This window comes from Procambarus clarkii, chromosome 34 (assembly GCF_040958095.1).
Source record: "Procambarus clarkii isolate CNS0578487 chromosome 34, FALCON_Pclarkii_2.0, whole genome shotgun sequence".
Taxonomy (NCBI): domain Eukaryota; kingdom Metazoa; phylum Arthropoda; class Malacostraca; order Decapoda; family Cambaridae; genus Procambarus; species Procambarus clarkii.
Window position 1 is genome coordinate 36069499 of NC_091183.1, and position 17857 is coordinate 36087355.

General features: G+C 36.4%; 1 protein-coding gene across 4 annotated transcripts in view; it reads left to right on the top strand.

The window, feature by feature from the left end:
• Window positions 1-744: 744 nt before the first annotated feature.
• The window catches only part of LOC123762031 (ubiquitin carboxyl-terminal hydrolase 19), a 36924-nt gene continuing 19811 nt past the window's right edge, over window positions 745-17857 (top strand). For 3 of the 4 annotated variants that reach the window (XR_006773293.2, XM_045748211.2, XM_069335789.1), the window contains exons 1-14: window positions 745-857; window positions 2819-2974; window positions 3110-3384; window positions 4870-5138; window positions 6253-6443; window positions 7424-7536; window positions 7997-8201; window positions 8399-8625; window positions 9767-10006; window positions 13011-13151; window positions 13457-13570; window positions 13993-14175; window positions 15685-15897; window positions 17093-17423. Coding sequence is in view for 3 of the 4 variants with exons in the window: in XM_045748211.2 (XP_045604167.1) it covers window positions 2890-2974; window positions 3110-3384; window positions 4870-5138; window positions 6253-6443; window positions 7424-7536; window positions 7997-8201; window positions 8399-8625; window positions 9767-10006; window positions 13011-13151; window positions 13457-13570; window positions 13993-14175; window positions 15685-15897; window positions 17093-17423 (2587 nt within the window). In the remaining variant the exon portion in view is untranslated. Of the gene's footprint in view, window positions 858-2261; window positions 2279-2818; window positions 2975-3109; window positions 3385-4869; window positions 5139-6252; window positions 6444-7423; window positions 7537-7996; window positions 8202-8398; window positions 8626-9766; window positions 10007-13010; window positions 13152-13456; window positions 13571-13992; window positions 14176-15684; window positions 15898-17092; window positions 17424-17857 lie in introns of those variants that run through there. The other variant, XM_069335790.1, reaches the window with a different exon arrangement.

Here is a 17857-nt window from a genome sequence, read left to right on the forward strand (position 1 = left end):
ACTATTTATAAAGTACTGCTGTAATGTATATATATATACGCAGTATTATACACACAATATACGCTGTGCAGATACAGTATTTAATCTGTTTATATACTTGATATTATCTATGTATCTAATACAATGACTATATATACAGTATAGGCTAATGTCGCTAAAAACTGCAGACAATTTGTTAAATGTCATCAACAATTATAAAATACAAGTTTATGGAAGTACTTTGCAAAAAAATGCAGCTTCTAAATATCATGTACTAATTGCTAATCATTTGCTCATACGTTTGCTCATTTGATGATAATCAGTATAATCATTTGCTAAGTGACTTTAACATTTCAAAACTGTTAACTACTCGTTAAGTTTTAAGTATTATGTAATCATGTATGTAAATCTGCTAATTATGTTAATGTTATATTTACTGGCTTTGTGTAAAGTACATTTCTTACCTACGAACTCTACACTTTCATGTATCATACTTATATAAAAATATATGTGTACTTTTATGTAAGCATATTATTGCTATTGTTGGGATTCTTACTATTATTATTGGCTGTATTATTATTATTATTATTATTATTATTATTATTATTATTATTACTATTATTATTACTATTATTATTACTATTATTAATTCTATTATTATTATTATTATTATTATTAATATTACTATTAATATTACTACTATTATTACCATTAATATTACTACTATTATTACTATTAATACTACTATTATTTATATTATTAAATAGGATGAGAGCGGCGAGGCAGAGAGTTGTTAACCCCGCGAGTGCTGGCCACGGTAGTTTAGCTATAGCAGTGAAAGTCACTCTAGGAGGCTGCTTCATTTGTGTTTTTTTGTGGTAAGTGAGGGGACACTGAGGGCTGGGGTAAGGGCCAGGCTGCGAGGGAAGGCCTATTAAGGGTTGGATCCGAGGGGGGAGGCCTACCGAAGGTAGGAGAAACGAATACTGAGGGAGAAGTGAAGATGGTGAAACGTTTCCCCAAGATTGGTGGAGGGCTCCATACACTTCACCACGGGCCTCCATACTCCTCCACACGCCTTATTACTGAGCTCCACACACCTCCACACACCTCCATACACCTCCACACACCTCCATACACTTCAATACTGAGCTCCACACACCTTTACGGGCTCCCACTGGCCTACACACGCTTTGACCACACTCCTCCACACCTACCCTAGTGTAGCTCTCGTCCAGTAATTACAAGGTACACACATCCATTGGCCCCAATTCTAGCAACAACATTAAGAAAAACATTGATGAAAACGTTAATGTTGAGAGAGATACTTAATGTGCAGAGATCCTTTACTGCTAGAATTCACTCGATAAAACATCTAAACTATTGGGACATACTAACATGCCTAAATCTGTATTCTCTTGAATGTAGGCGGGAGAGATGCATAATAATTTACATGTGGAAAATATTAGCAGGGCTGGTCCCAAATCTGCACACAGAAATAACATCACATGAGACCAGAAGGCATGTGCAGAATACCCCCGTTGACAGGCAGAGTTGCAATAGGTACTCTGAGATAGAACTCTATTGACATTGGGAGGCCCGAGACTGTTAAAGATGCTTCCACTAAGGGGCATAACTGGCCGACCCCTCTCGGTGTTCAAGACAACTTGATAGAAACCTCCAAAGCATACCTGATCATCCAAGCAATGATTCATACATCAGGTTGCGACAACCACGTCCAACAGCCTGGTTGACCAGTCCAGCAACAAGGAAGCCTGGTCAGGGACCGGGCCTCAAGGATGTTGAACCCTGAAATCATCGCAAGGTAACCGTAATAATCAAGGAAAGACTAAAAATTTACAGGTACAGTACTATAAATGATTGGACAGTACTGTACTATAATCTGTTTGAAAATCAGAGATTTTCAGTGGACTATTTTATCTCTGGCTTTGTATAAAATTGCTATGGCAGGTATCAGTGTTATTCTATATTTAGTGCAGTGTGGAAGGGTTTTTCCATTTGTCTCCTCTCCTTTTTACTTGATTGAATTTTTATTACTCGTCTCATTTCTCGATTCCATTTAGTTGTTTTCATTAAACGAATATCTAGTCTTTAATATTATCTTTTTAACATTTATAAATGATTTCTGAATGCTGTAATAGATTTATTTTAAATACGGTTTTATTTCATTCTTTATAATATTGTACAGTACTTGTAAAATGTTTTTAATTCAATGTTCATATTTACAGTGTATGCCGATGGCTCTAAAGTATTGACCAAATCGACATACCGAATTCTGGTATGCTAATTTAAATTGGTGGAAAATCATGCACGTACTCCATTGATATACACTATTATTTGACTTCATTAACCATACATATGTAGTTTTTATTAAATAATATTTCGAGAGATGTTTGTGTATTTATTGATAACCTAGCATTGTGATTCATGTAATTTTGCTTAGCCTCTTGTATTTAAAATCAATAACATTGTTTCAGTTCCTAGTTTACAACATATAACCAGTAATAATAATAATAATGATGATGATAATTAATAGTATTTAGTAGCAGCTTTTTTGGTAGTTTAAAAATGCTACAGAAGTGAGGGGTGAGCCGGGGCTCAAGAGGGTGCCACCCTGTCATATGGCCTGACAGGGTGCCATAATTTAATTTAATATAAAGACCATGTTCAGTATTTAGATATAGGGGGAATAAGTGTTTGTTGCTATATTAGTACTATATCAACACCAATTAATAATTGTTTAATATTTAGACCAGATTTTTATATCATAGAAAAAAGTTTTATAAACTAATTCATATCTATTTTGTGTTTGTTTCAGGTTGGGTTTAATCCACGGTGCACATCAGTGGTGAAAGAAAGCGACGGTGCTCGTCAACTGAAGACGACACCATGGAGCCGTCAAACAAGAAACAGCAAAATCCATATAAGCAAGATTTAGGAACTTCGACTAAAAAGAAGAAGGATAGAGAAAATAGTATGTCATTTTGTTGTACTGCATTATATATGTATATGTGTGTGTGTGTATATACATATACATACATACATACCCTGTATAGTTTATAGTTTTATTTACTTATTTTTGAGACACTAATATAACTTACTTTTTCAGGAAACTCAATATCAAATGAATTAGCTCATGACTGGACTCAAAAAAATGAGTTTGTGATAGTGTCAGTGCATGTCGGGCAGGGTCATGATAATCGCACTGTCAATATCAACACCGATACTACTCAGCTGGCAGTCTCTTTATCGGATGGCAGAAAATTCTCTACGCAACTATGTGAAACTGTTGTGCCAGAAGCAACGTCCGTGTCGTACAAAGGGGCTCGGTGCATTGTGAAACTTCTTAAAAATGACCCCACTATTAATTGGCCACATTTAGAGGTAAAGTTTACAGTTTTGTCACCCTTAGTCTGGCATGGGTTAATTCTTTCTGAGGGATCATGTAAAATAATTCAGATAGTTATGATAAATTACACCAAGATTTCAAATTTACTCAGGATTGAGGTCATGGAGACAATTTTGAATTAAAATATAAAATATTCAGAAATTTATAGGGAAAAATAAATGAATTCTGTAATATTAAGTTGATTAAATTATATAATTTTGTATTTTGTGTAATGAGGCTACACAGTAAACAACTACTAAATTAAACTTAGAATTAAAATAAAATAAATGAAGTGTTATAACAGTATGAAAGGAAAAATGATCCAGTCTGAAGTATGGTATTAGTGATGTAACTGACCGTGCACAAGTGCCTCCAACTCGTATAAATTCCTTCATGCACACTTACAAATTAGAAATATGGTTGGAGTGAGAAAACAAAGTCAGAATGTGCTTACATATCACTTGATTGTAGAGGAATGAGGGCTAGTTCTTTATGCCCTGCCTCCTAGTCTTTTATACCTGACACACTGATTTCATTTGTCCTATTTTTTCTGAAGTTGTTGATGCAAGTGGTTTCAACAACCTCTTATAGTGCTTTTCACTTGCTGAATGCCTGTTCAGGGGTATACGAATTTCTTTATTCTGTGACTCGTTTGCGTATATTGCTTAAAACGATGTTCCCTAGTCTATCTCGATGCATCTTAAAGCTGGTCTTGTTGACCTTATCTATTCTTGTCGGTATCGTACATGTTGTGATTACAGTATATCCCCTCAGGGTTGTCTTTCCTCAGTATGGGATGTAGTTACCTTACTCCCTAACACAGTTATGGTTTTGCAAGCATGTTGACCAGACCACTTTTTTGACCAGGCTTTTGCAAGCATGTCTGCCTATATGAAAAAAAATAAATAATTAAAAATACTTATGCTTGTAGAATGATTAATTTGGATGCAAAATATATGGAAAATGGACACTAATTGAATATCTACATTATAGCCAGTTTCGTGCACTGAATTATATGGTTTCGTCAAACCATATAATTCGGTGAGTAATGATGGATATCTTGTCCTATCTTTAAAGACACTGTCAGACCTTAAGCCAAGGCTAAACACACAGGTCCTTCCTAAATGGATTTGGAACAGGTTATCTCAAGATAACCTCAACCTCAAGGTGGCACTAGTACAGCAGCTGAATTTCAAGAGATCTTTTGTATGCTAGTTTTAGTACAATAGAGATGTTAATAGCCTTTATGCAATTAGTTTAGAAATATGAATGGGGTGTGGAATGGGATTTATATATATACTTACAGAAAATAAATTTATTATACTGTTCATTGGGCATTATTGTAAAACCTATAAATATTGTAGGATAGAAGCTTGAATCACATTAGTTATGTACATTATCTCAGTCTCTTAATAATGTCTTTAGTATCATGACCTTTTATGAAAACTATTTTATTTATTTGTATTTACTCTATTTTAAAGCCTCCAAAGAAGCAACCATCAGAAAAAATAATATCGACCAAGGCCAAATCTTCGTCGCCATCGCCAGGAAAAACCCCAGAGAAGAAAGAGGTTGATGTTGATATCAAAGTAGATAACAATACCATGTCTGTATCAAATGTGAAAATTGATTATGTGGAGAGAGATGCAGAGTCACTTTTAGTCGTATTCCTCTATATCAAAAATATTAACAAGGAGACTTCTTTTGTTACCTTCACTGAAGATGCAATATCGGCACACTTTTCAACAAGGTAAAGTTAACACTGGACGTTGGTCTCTACTGTTTTGTCATTACATGCTTCATAGGTTTTTGAGCTTACATCTCTGATCCCTTGGCCAATATCCAACTCTCATCTGAACATTGTGCATTGACAGCCAGGTCAGTGCTCTTATTTTTTTTCACTGCTGATGTAGAGGGAATTTTTTCAGTGAACTTCTTGTCAGGTAATGAATGGTGTAAAGGAGACAAGAACTTTGGAATTTGTTCTTCCTGTGGGTTTTCTTCCATCTTCCCTCTCCACCACCACCATAGTTATGGGCATGCTTTTGCACTTTTGTGTCTGGTTGATAAGGTTAGGTTAGGATATACAGTACTGTGAGTCTTCTAATCATTTATCCTCTTCTAGCTGTAATCTGGAATAGAACTCTCAGGAAATGTTGTGTAGCTCTCACCCAGGGAGAGGTGGTTTGTGGTTTGTCTTGCTTTGTATGTTTACTTCAAATTTGTGCCCTTCTCTTGGGATGTTGACTTTCATATCTGCCCTAAATCTTGACACCTTCTTTGGTTTCATTACTAAGCTGAATGTGCTCGTTTTTGTTGTACTATTCTCTAAGTTGTTGGCCTATCTACTTTCCCTGGGATTGGACATACACTTGCCTTCACACTGTTTTGTCACAGAGTGCACTGCTTCCGCAGTACTGTTCTTTGCTGCAACTTTGAGCACAGCTTGTATGAACTAGTAGCGTTTCAGCTCTCCATCAAGGTGAAAAGTGTAGATGAATGACCTTTTTTGAAATCATTCTGGGCTTGTTTAACAATTCTACAATGTCTACCTTGCACCTGCATTGATGCTTGAAAAGATCCTGGCTGTACTGTTGTGAAATATTAATCTGCTCACATTGTGCAAAGTCTTGTTCATGGGAGTGGTAGAACCTTGCCTACAGTGTAACACGGGGGGGGTATACCTTCTTTCCTTGTTTGTATCTTTTCGGTCTCTCCAAGGGGTACAGCTGAAAAATAGCTCGCTGCATAATTCATTCCTTTATTTTAGGATTGAAATATTGAAGTATTCGGGTGTTATATGTGACTAATGTTGGTTTCTCCATTATTTACAGCATTCTTTTTCATTTCCTTATTTTTTTCAGTGATCCTCGTTTTCTCCAGCAGTACCCCGACAGCACTGAAGACACTATATTTGAGTGGGAATTATCCCTCAAAGACAAAGTTGTACTAGACGAATGTAAATTTAAAGTCAATCATAATAATATTGAAATAAAATTAAAAAAACAAGTTAACAAAAAATGGGGAGCTTTGACCGCTGTTACTCCGGACTCTGGTAAGAATTTAACATTTTGTTCATCTAGATAACCATTTTTATTGTAAACCCATTGAATGGGCAGAAAGTTTAGGAAAATATCTTTCATAATAAGATAATTATTAGAAATATGTTTGAGGTTTATTATTGCAGCAGGTGCAGTATGTGAACGAACTGTGTGTTTGGGGATTCAAGCATCAAAATTGGCATACAACTTATGTCTTAAGATATTAAAATAAAATTAAACTTATTTTTTTTGTGATCAAACGTACATGGTCTTCTGGTAGTTAGTCCCCACATATGAATAGCAACAGGTCAAGGACCTTACTATGGGGTGGCTACACTTGCTCAAGTACGTCACTTCACCCACACCCGACTTCTCCTTTGTTAACGCTCTGTTAGGTACCCTGTTATCCAGTTCAGTGTCTTGCAAGTTATCCAAACTTGCCTGTCCATCTTGTACGTAATCTTCATGTAAAAAATAAAAAAAAAAACAAATCTGACAGACTAGGAAAATGTAATCTACCCACCCATCTTTCTCTTTATGTAGCTTAGGTTATATTCCTCGATTTCCAAAAATTTATACATTTGTGCTCAAACTAAAGTATTTTTAGTTTCAAGTTTTAATACGATGAGACATTCATGAGATATTGAATAGACACATGTCCGAAGAAATAATACAAAACATTACCAAAACCATAAGGTAAATCTAACATTGTACAATTGCACACTGCCTATTGTAACCAGTGAGTTGCTACTGGCAAAGCAAAATGTACGTGTTTATTTTATTTGTATTTTTTCAGAACATGTTCCTTGAAAACATATATTAGTGGCATGCTAAATTACATGCTTATACTACTGTACTTTTTAAGTACAGTACAGTATTACTGTATCTAGTCAATTAAAACATGTTTCTTTATATTATTAGGCTATTCAATACTATTTATTTTGACATTAAATATCTAGGATTTTGCTCCCAAGATAATTAAAAATTCTTTCAGCTTTGGGCCATAAAGTTGCAAAAAATACGTGGATGGCTGCCAGCAAGACAGAAACTCCTACGTTGTCTAATATTCCACCAGCTCCACCCATTCCACCGTCTCTAGAGAACAAAGTATGTTGTATAACACTTGCTTCTATGCAAGTCTGACAATTTACCTTTCCTCTCCAGCTTCCCATGTCTATTAATCTCGGCAAAACATCCTGTTTCACTGTACCAGTAAATGTTATATTCCTATGAATGTCACAAGCTCCTGTTCTCTCTTTCACTCACTTACCCCTATGTTGTTTTTATTATGTCGAGCTCTTAATATATTACTCTAGGATAGCTCCTCTTCCTTCATAACTGGTCATCAGAGCTGTAGATGTCATTCAGAGGTAAAATTTCAGTGTTACACAAACATAACAGTAATGATAGGGGTGTTCAGGGTCTCTGTAATATTTCATCTTGTTAATTTGCAGATATGGCTTGTTAGGGTATTTGTGGACATGTCAAAGCTATTTTGTTTAGGTTGCCAGAATAGATAATATTTGGTTCAATGTTGATTATACTTAAGAAGGATAGTATTTTTCAGAAACCGATGTGCCTGGTTTCACCTGTAAGCAAAGGAATGAGAGGCGGCCCGTCCACTTCCTTTTCCTCTTCGTCATCTATGTGTGAAGGTGGCAGTGTTACTCCTCGTGGAACAACTGGTTTGGACAACATAGGGAACACCTGTTTTATGAACAGTGTGCTTCAGTGCCTAGTCAACACACAAGAACTCAGGGAATATTTCTTAGGTAGGATTGGCATTTATTTCAGTTAATACTCATTGTATATTCTGTGATGTTTTAATACATTTTATTACTCGAACTGAGTTTGTAGTGCATTTTTTCTAAGATGTTCTAGCAAGTAAGTATTCACTGCCCTTCACAGTGTTCACAATTCAGTAAAATGTTGTTAGAAAATTATTAATTTATTTCATTTGTATTGGCAGATTTTAACTTCCAGCAGGACATCAACAAAGACAACCCACTTGGCATGGGAGGTAAACTGGCCATATCATATGCCATTCTCATGAGACTGCTATGGTCTGGCACTATCCCCTCGCATGCACCCACCAAACTTAAATCTATGATGTCCATGAAAGCCAACCAATTTTCTGGGTTTGCCCAGCACGACGCTCAAGAATTTATGGTAGAGCTGCTGGACGGTTTGCACGAGGTAAGGTGTTCTTCGTCTATTGTTCCACATTCATTATCATAACAATTATTTTCCAAGTTAATTTGTACTTATAAAAGGATAAATTTGCATGCACAAAGATAGGAAAATGCAAAAACACAAATACAGTATGGAAGTCTTGTTATGTGCACATGTGGAAGGGAGCCAGGAGGTAGCCTTTGGGTCTGTGAACATGGCAGTATAGTTGCAGACTTGTCATCTAGTGTTCAGGTTAGATTTTGTTATATATTTATATATAGTTTTGTTATATTTATATAAATTTATAGTTATATAGTTTTGTTATGGCTATATTTCATAAATCATTTAACTTAGGCGTAGCATGACCAGTCTGTGTCCATCCCATACCACAGACCATTCCCTCTGTGCTTCCCTATGTAATTCTCAAACTATTCCCAAGTTTCTGGTCTTAAGTTTTGGACAAACGTTCTCTTATAATATATATTTGTGTGTGTATAAATTATGAAGAAATTAACACTTGATGAATAATGAGACAATGTATAACCACGTAGGAAACATGAAACAAGAAAATACTTAAGTACTCTGTGTTAATCAGCACATCATAAATACATAGTTCTCCTGATGTGTTGATTAACACAATAGTGCTTAATTTTAATCTTAAGCAATAGTGCTTAATTTTTTCTTTGTGGTTATATACTATCATATGTGTATATATATTTATATAATTTAATTATCTTGGATCATTGGGGCCTAAAACCTATGAACCACAAAAGCAGCAGCCTGCATTCCTGCCTGCTAAGCCACCAGCCCCCACAATAAAAAATTACCCCAGAGACACTGTCTGGTATCCAGCTAGAACTTTAGGCCTTCCCAAGGGTGGACCACCTTGGCATTAAGGGGTTAGGTGACCCCCAGTTAATTTATATATATATACATGTCTACAAATGCATTTTATTCAAAAGCCATCCAAAGTGATTATTAGGTTCCCAGAAGAGCAAGTAGAATAAACCTTAATTGTATAGGATGGTACTGTTTTGGTGCATGAAAATGTCAAGGCTCTTTTGGTCCTCCTGTAAAAAAATTATAAAATCTTGTGTGTGTGTAAATGTTTATCAATACTTTAGTGATGTGTAAAACTTGCTTAAATAATTGTTGTACATTATAGGATTTGAACCGCATCAAGAAGAAGCCGTATATGGCTGAGCCTCCAGACCTTGATGGGTGGCCAGACAAGAAGGCAGCAGATGAATCCTGGAAACTACACAAGATGCGCAATGACTCCATAATAGATGATCTCTTTAAAGGCCAGTTCAAGTCTACTCTAAGATGCCATGAATGTAACAAAGTGTCAGTCAAATTCGATGAATTCTGCTGCCTCTCTGTACCCATACCAAAAGACCAAAAGGTAGAATATTTTATACCTTTCTGACTAAAATCAAACTGCCTTTTTAAAAAGTTACTTATATTAATATAAACCATTTTGTATGGGGGGTGTTGCAATTACCCAAGTGTAGTTACAGGACGAGAGCTACACTCGTGGTATCCCATCTTCCCAGCACTCTGTCATATAATGCTTTAAAACTACTGGTATTAACAGTTTTGGCCTCCACCACTTTCTCACTTAACTTATTCCATCTGTCTACTACTGTTTCCAAAAGTAAACTTTCAAAAAAAATTTGGCACCTTTGTTTGTTTAGCTTGATTCTGTGACCCTTGTTCTTGAGGTTGCCAGCTTCAGGAATTCCTCTGTCAATTCGGTCAATTCCCATTATTATTTTGCAATTGGTGATCATATCGCCTCTTTTTCTTCTTTCTTTTAGCTTTGGCATATTTAATACTGCTGGCCTCTCTTCATAACTCTTGTTTTTCAGGTCTGGAAGCCATTTTGTAGCATGCCTTTGCACCTTTTTCAGTTTATTGATATGCTTCTTGAGATATGGGCACTATAGAACTGCTGTATATTCAAAGTTTGGTCTGAAAAAATCATGAACAATTTCTTTAGTGTTTCACCATCCATGTACTGTAATTAAAAGCGATTTCAAAGTTGGAAAGGGCAGCATATGCTCCTTGCAGTGTCCTATGTGTTTGGTGCCATTCTACTATCCAGAACCATCCCCAAGCTCTCTCTCTTTGAAGAGTTTTTAATTCCTTTCCACATAATATATAAGTTGTGTGTAGTCTATTTTCACCTATTCCACATTCCATAACATGGTATTTATTCATATTAAATTCTATCTGCCGTTTGGTGCTCAAAGCACTTACTTTATCTAGGTCAGTTTGAAGGGCATGAAAGCTGTCTACTTCTCCTATCTTCCCCTAGTATCTTAGCATCATCAGCAAACTATATAATGTTCATATAATTGTATTCCTTCTGGTAGATCATTTATGTACACGATGAACATTACAGGTGCAAGAACAGAACCCTGTGGTAGTCTGCTAGTAACACTCCTATAGAAAAATACATTGCCTCTGATTACTGCCCTCATCTTTGTGTCAGAATATTTTTCATCTATGTCAGAAGTCTGTCACCCATCCAGCATGTTCCAGTTTCCAAAACAACCTCGTGTGTAGGACTATTAAAAGCCTTCAAATCCAGATAGACAAAGTCAATACAAACATCTCTTTCCTGTAGGATCTCTGTTGCTCTAATATAAAAACTAAGTCTATCTGTTACACAGGATCCTTCTGTTCGAAAACCATACTGTCTCGGTCTGTCTGTCATTACATCATTACTTTCCAGGGGCCAGATTCACGAAGCAGTTATGCAAGTACTTACGAACGTGTACATCTTTCCTCAATCTTTGACGGCTTTAGTTAAATTTATTAAACAGTTTACAAGCATGAAAACTTCCCAATCAACTGTTGTTATTGTTATAAACAGCCTCCTGGTGCTTCGGAGCTCATTAACTGTTTAATAATTGTAAACAAAGCCACCAAAGATTGAGAAAAGATGTACAGGTTCATAAGTGCTTGTGTAACTGCTTCGTGAATCTGGCCCCACGTGTTCTACCAATTTGGTTTTTATTTTTCTAATATTTTGACTATCACACTTTAATTAATGGGTCTTCTCGGCTACCATTTTTATAGATTGGAACTGTTTGCCTGTTTTCCAAATATCTTTGTCCTTTAGACAAAGATTTTTGGAATATCAATTGGAGTGGGATGCTCAGCTCAGTTACACATTTTCTCAGCACCCAAAGTGAAACTCCATATGGTCCAGCAGCTTTATTTCTTCCCCAGCCCTTAGAGTAAATTTTTCATTTTATCTCAAGACACCTCTCTGTACTCTATGGTGTTTTCTGGAATTGGTATTGGGTCTGACTCTCTGAAAGCCTCATTTTTCACAAATACTTTGGAACTGTTCATTTAGTGTTTCACACATTTGTTTTTCATCCTCAGTGAACCTGTTCCCCATTCTCAATCTCTGGATTTTATCCTTTACATGCAGATTGCTTTTAATGAATTTATAGAGAAGGCCTGGATCTGTTTTACATTTGTTCACAACCACTTTCTCAAAGTTTTTTTTCTGCATCTCCCCTCACTGCTGTGCATTTGTTTCTTGCTTGTTTGTAGTACTAGTATGTTAGGGTTTGGCCTCTTCTTATAATGTACCCATTTCCTTGTCTTTCTTTCTCTGGCCCTCTTACAATTTATGTGTGTTCCTAGGAGTGAGGGTGTGTGTGTTCATCTAGTTATGCTTGTGAGGGTTGGGCTCTGCTCCTTCGGCCTGCCTCTCAACTGTCAATCAATCATCTTCCCCCCCCCCAGGCAACAGCCCATAACAGCTGTCTAACTACCAGGTACCTACTTACTGCTAGGTAACAGGGGCATCAGGGTGAAAGAAACTGCCCATTTGTTTTCTTCCATCACCGGGGATCAAACCCAGACCCTAGGATTAAGAGTCCCGAAGAGTGTTCCTTGGAGGAGTGAGGGGAGATGCTTAAAATCTGAAGTTTATAGGTTATGTAGCCTTTTATTAAATTTTTAGTGTGATGCTCTCCTATACAATATTCTTGTGCTCCAACATTGTGTACATAAATTGCATGTTAGGTGACTAAAATTAAAGAAGTGTGGATGTGCCTCCAATGTTATCCCAGTTGGCACCTTAGTGCGGGAGGAACAGATGACGGCGATCTCATTACTCACTCCACCACATCTGCACACAGCTAAGTAAACAGGTTTGCTTGTTTATTACTGTGTGTGTAGATCATCTATTTCCTTAGAAAACTTAAGAAGTTTTTTGGTTTGGAATTAATAACTAAAAGCTTCTAAATGTGCACAAACTGGAGGTTTAATGTTAATTTTATATGTAAACATTTTGTGAGCATGTTATAACTCCTCATTTGTTTCTTGTTTAAATTAACTATTAAAACTTTTCTCATATTTTAGTAATAATTTTGATCTTACAGGTTGTCCAGGTGATCTTTTTTTGGAAAGATCCTTACCAAAAGCCCAAGAAATTTTTTATCAGAGTGCCTGCCAATGCTGCCATTGAGGAACTAAAGCAAGAGCTGTTTGATCGCACTGGTGTTCAAGTCTCTTCTATACAGGTACGGTTCGTCTCCAACATTTATATATATACAGTATTCAGCACAAGGAGCCTCGGTACTAGAATGGCCAACAACCCGAACAATTCGGTACTTAAACACTGTGCTCGTGCTTAGTAGTCGACCATTTGCTCGGCACTCAAATGTAAACACAAATATTTTTTTATCTTTATTGTGTGTGTTTTCTAGTTATGTACAAGAAGTAAGATTCAACTCTAGAGGCCAATCTCATTGCTTGAATGATATAAGGTATCATTTGAACTGATTTAAATGTTTGAGCTGCTGTAACTTTTTTTTTCCTCCCACAGGTGTTTGAAATGTTTAAATCAAAAATTCACAAAATATTTGCCAAGGGATCAACACTTTCATCAGTGGTCCCCACTGATACTTTGATGGCCTTTGAAGTTTATAGTCCACAGCAGGTTTGTCCTATATTATATAACTGTTTATTTAACAAGATTGCTATTCCATTCAGAGAAAGAATAGTCTTATTCATCTTTATTTCACGTTTCTTATAAAATTCACAAGTTATTGCTTTGAATCATCTTGAGAATGCTTTTATGACTAAAGAGGAGTTTTAGGATAGTGTAATAATTTAGTTCAGTGCTTGAATAAGACAATTAAATGTACAGGTTGTGCAGATTTAGACGACAAAGAAGTCCTATTTTTCTTTATCTCAAAAGTGGAATAGGCGAGAGGTATTTATATTTACATCTCGTGTTTAAAGGAAATGATTGCATAAATTATAACAACCAGGCCTCTCACTGAAATGCATACAAAGTAGCTTTTATATGTTAGGAATAGAAATAGAATATACTGTATATAATTTGATGTAACTTGGCAGATTGGAGAAGCAGTAGTAGAAGTGGCAGTGGTGCAGCGGATGATGATCCCCAGTCCTCCAACTCGTTGTGCCTATTGTTCTAGAAATGCTGTTTCAGGAAGTAAACTGCGCCGCTGTACTAAATGTTTCCGGGCTGGATACTGCCACCAAGCTTGTCAGAAGAATCACTGGCCTAATCACAAAGTAAGTCGAGCTGGCTGGCTGCACACACTCTAGGTTAATTGACTTTAAAGCTTAAGTAGAAAATATAACAAATTCTGAAGTTTATATTGATTCCTGAGAGACTGTTATTAATGCTCAAGCTTCAGGTAATTTCAGATTTGGCAGTCAGTATATGCAAAAATAAATCAGTGTAGTCACAATAATGTGGAGAAGATATGATGACCAAACCACACAGGAAAAGTTGGAGAAAATGACAACGTTTAGGTCTGTCCTGTACCATTATCAACTCTTCACACGCGATTTGGTAATTGTCCAGGATGGACCGAAATGTCGTTGTTTTTCCATTGTCTCCTGTGTGGTTTGGTCATTAAGTCGGTAGTATTTTTCTTATGAAATGATAAATGGACAGTATTCTGTAATAGAGATGCATCAGCAACATGTAATGTTAAAAGACCAAGAACTGAAGGATGTGTATCTGTGAAGAGGTGGTAAAGTTTTGGTGATCAGTAGGTGGAATGCTTTCTGATAAGATATTGTTACCATCTCAATCCACAAGCTGAAGAATAAAAGCGACACTGAATTCAATCGTCTTGAAATCTTGAATCGGCTGTCACTCTAACATAAAGCTAATCATAATGTATAATTTCAGAACATGACAGTATGGCAATTTCTTTCCCTCCACAGTGTAGGTTTTGATAATTACTTGTTTACCACTTTGTGGATAAAAGAGCACCATATATCCTATGATGGTGGGAAGACTAGGCTAAGGACCCATCTTGACAATGTCCTCACCACAAAGGGTATACTTGGTCTATGTTGAGCTGACCCATACCCTGGCCTTAGTGAGAATAAAAGTAGAATGGGGGGGGGGGAGGTATGAACTGTAAGAGCAGGAGTGATGAGAATATAGTGTAAGTAGGCCTCTTAGTATGTGAAGTCTGGTACAGGGACATGAACAAATGCTTGCTGCACAGTTCAAGGTACTTGTGCGAAAGTTGAGATTTAAAAAGTTAGCGTGAATTGGTATCTTGAGTACTTGATGTGTTTTTCTCAAGCAGGCATAATTCAAAAATATCAATGCTATACAGTATTTTTGTTTTCTTGTGGAAGCCTTAGTTTGTTCACGTATTTCATTATGGTCGAGTAATGCAACATTCTGTATTATTCACATTTTGAACTGTGTAGGTTTCTTATGGTAGATTTAAGAAAAATATTTTATAATTTTATTTAAGAAAAAATATTTTAGATTTAATGTTACAATTATTGTTGATATTTTTAAGAATGCTATATTTCGTAATGCAACAATCACAAAAACACTGATCCAAGTAAACGGATAAACCACATTTGAAGAATTAGATTCTTCAAATTCTTCTACTCTTCAAATGTAGTTTTTCCGCATATTTCATAATACAGACTGTATTTGCATTGTAAGATATAGTGACAAGGGAGAGCGAAGATGACCTTTTTTGTTTGCTCTCTTCAAATCAAGCCATCATTAGTTATTGATTAAATTATCTATTTTAATTTAAGCTACACTGCAAGCTGGTTCCTGAACCTGTTGGGTGTCCGTTCATTTTGTCTCTACCCGAGAGTCATGCGACATACTCTCGCTTGGCCCGCATCATGGAGGCGTATGCACGGTACTCTGTGGATATCTTCCAGCCACCTGTGTTTCACAATTCTTCTCACCGTGGGAGTACATCTAGCATAGAGCTCTCGAGTGAAGAAAATGATGACATGGAGGTAAATTAATGTTTTAAATTAAAAAAAATTTAATGCCCCTCTTTTTTTAATTAGCAGTTGACTGATCAACTATGCTGTGACAGTGCCATCACTAAAATAAATTGAGGTGGTAAAGACCAAAAATAAGAATTATATTATAATTTTCTCTTTTAAGCCCTGATGCCTTATTTCTCCCTCATTGGAGCTTTCCTTGAAGAGGTGACCTTAACCGTTTCTCCAGGATGCTGTTTTTACCTCACAAATCTTTAACTCTCGCTCTCTGAAACCTTCGCTCACCCCTTCTTTTACATTTTGCTCCATTTCTTCCCCTCCTGGATACTGTTCTAACTACCATGTGGTTACTTATTTCTCCCTTGTACACCCTTATTGTTAATTTTCAAGTATCCTACAGAGATATTTATACCAAGTGTGTCATTCCCCACCCACTCATTACTCTACATTCTATTTGACTCATTCATTTCATACTTGCACATATCACTCGCGCCAGAGTAGCATGAGTGGTCAGTGTTGTATGGAGAAAAAATTGGTATACAGGGGGAAGATACAGGAAGCATTTAAATCAGTAAATATAGTTCCATGCCACAAGGAAAGTAGCAAAGCATTGGCTAAAGGCTATAGATTGGTTGCACTAATATCACACACAACTTAAGTTTTAATTGGGTAATTATATATTACACTACAGGAATCTACGAAATTTGTGACATTCCATTCCTTTCTATGAAGTACTGTACTGTACATACATTCTCATATTCTGTCCTTCATTGGCCGAAAACTTTTTCTTTTTGTACAAGTTATCAAACTCTTACAATCCTTTGCAGTTCCATCTCAATCTCAGCAAAGACCACTATAACATTTGCATATAAACATATCAATAGCTACAATTTTCAGCACCCCAAGCATGTGTACTGGCTGGTAGCAACCCAAGTACACCGGAGGGACTAGAGTTGGGGTTCCTTACTTACTGATAAAAAAGGCACAATTCTCTGGAACACAAATGAATAATACATTATGAACCTTTATCCTTGCCATATATGGCAAGAGAGAGAATGAGTTTGTAGAGTAATTTTTCTTATTCCTTGCATACCAATTCTTTTTATAGTGAATCACAGTACATCTCATGCCAATATTAAAACCATTTCATATTGCATGTACCAGTATCAGAAAAAATTAACTATTCATAAAATGACTTCTTTAGGTTGAAGATGTTGAGCCAGAGGACAAAGTAGATAGCAGTGATATATTAATGACTGGTGAGAGCTCTCAAGGAGATGGTCCAGGTCATTGGGCAGATGAAGGTGCTACTGGCAGTGATGGTGGTGGCTGTGACAGTGGCGGTGGGAGCGACGGCGGTGGAGGTAGTGGTTGTGATGAACCTCCGCAGCTTTCCACATCCCCTAGTGTTAGAGCGGTACAACCTCGAGGAAGTGTGCAGTTGCCATCAGCCACGCAGTTGTTCGTTATTCGTCCTGTGAACAACCGTGCCCAAAATATCGCATCTTCGGCAGGGGAACCACTCGAGGATAGAGGTATTAAAACCACTAAAGAGTTTTATGATATTAGTACAGATCATAGGGATTATACTATATACTGTAGTGGTAAGGTATCATAAAATATTGTTGGCATTGTTAGGAAATATTTTGGGAATATGTAATGCAATTCTTTATAAAATATGATAACCTTTATTTGTGAGTAAATAATGTTTTGCTCTGTTACAGGTGAATGTTGCAAAAACAAAAAGCACTTTTGCTTTTAACAAATTTATCAGATATATATGTGGGTAGAATCATAAATATTTTAAGAAGTCTTCAATAGGAATTCTGTGATTCTTAATTTATGTGCATTTCTGTGAAGGCTTTCCCTCTGCCCCTCAGTGTGTAACCAGTACGTATGCACGAGTACTGCTGATCCCAATGGTTGTGCCAGGCCTCTTGAGACTTGCATAAGACAAGAAAAACTTAGA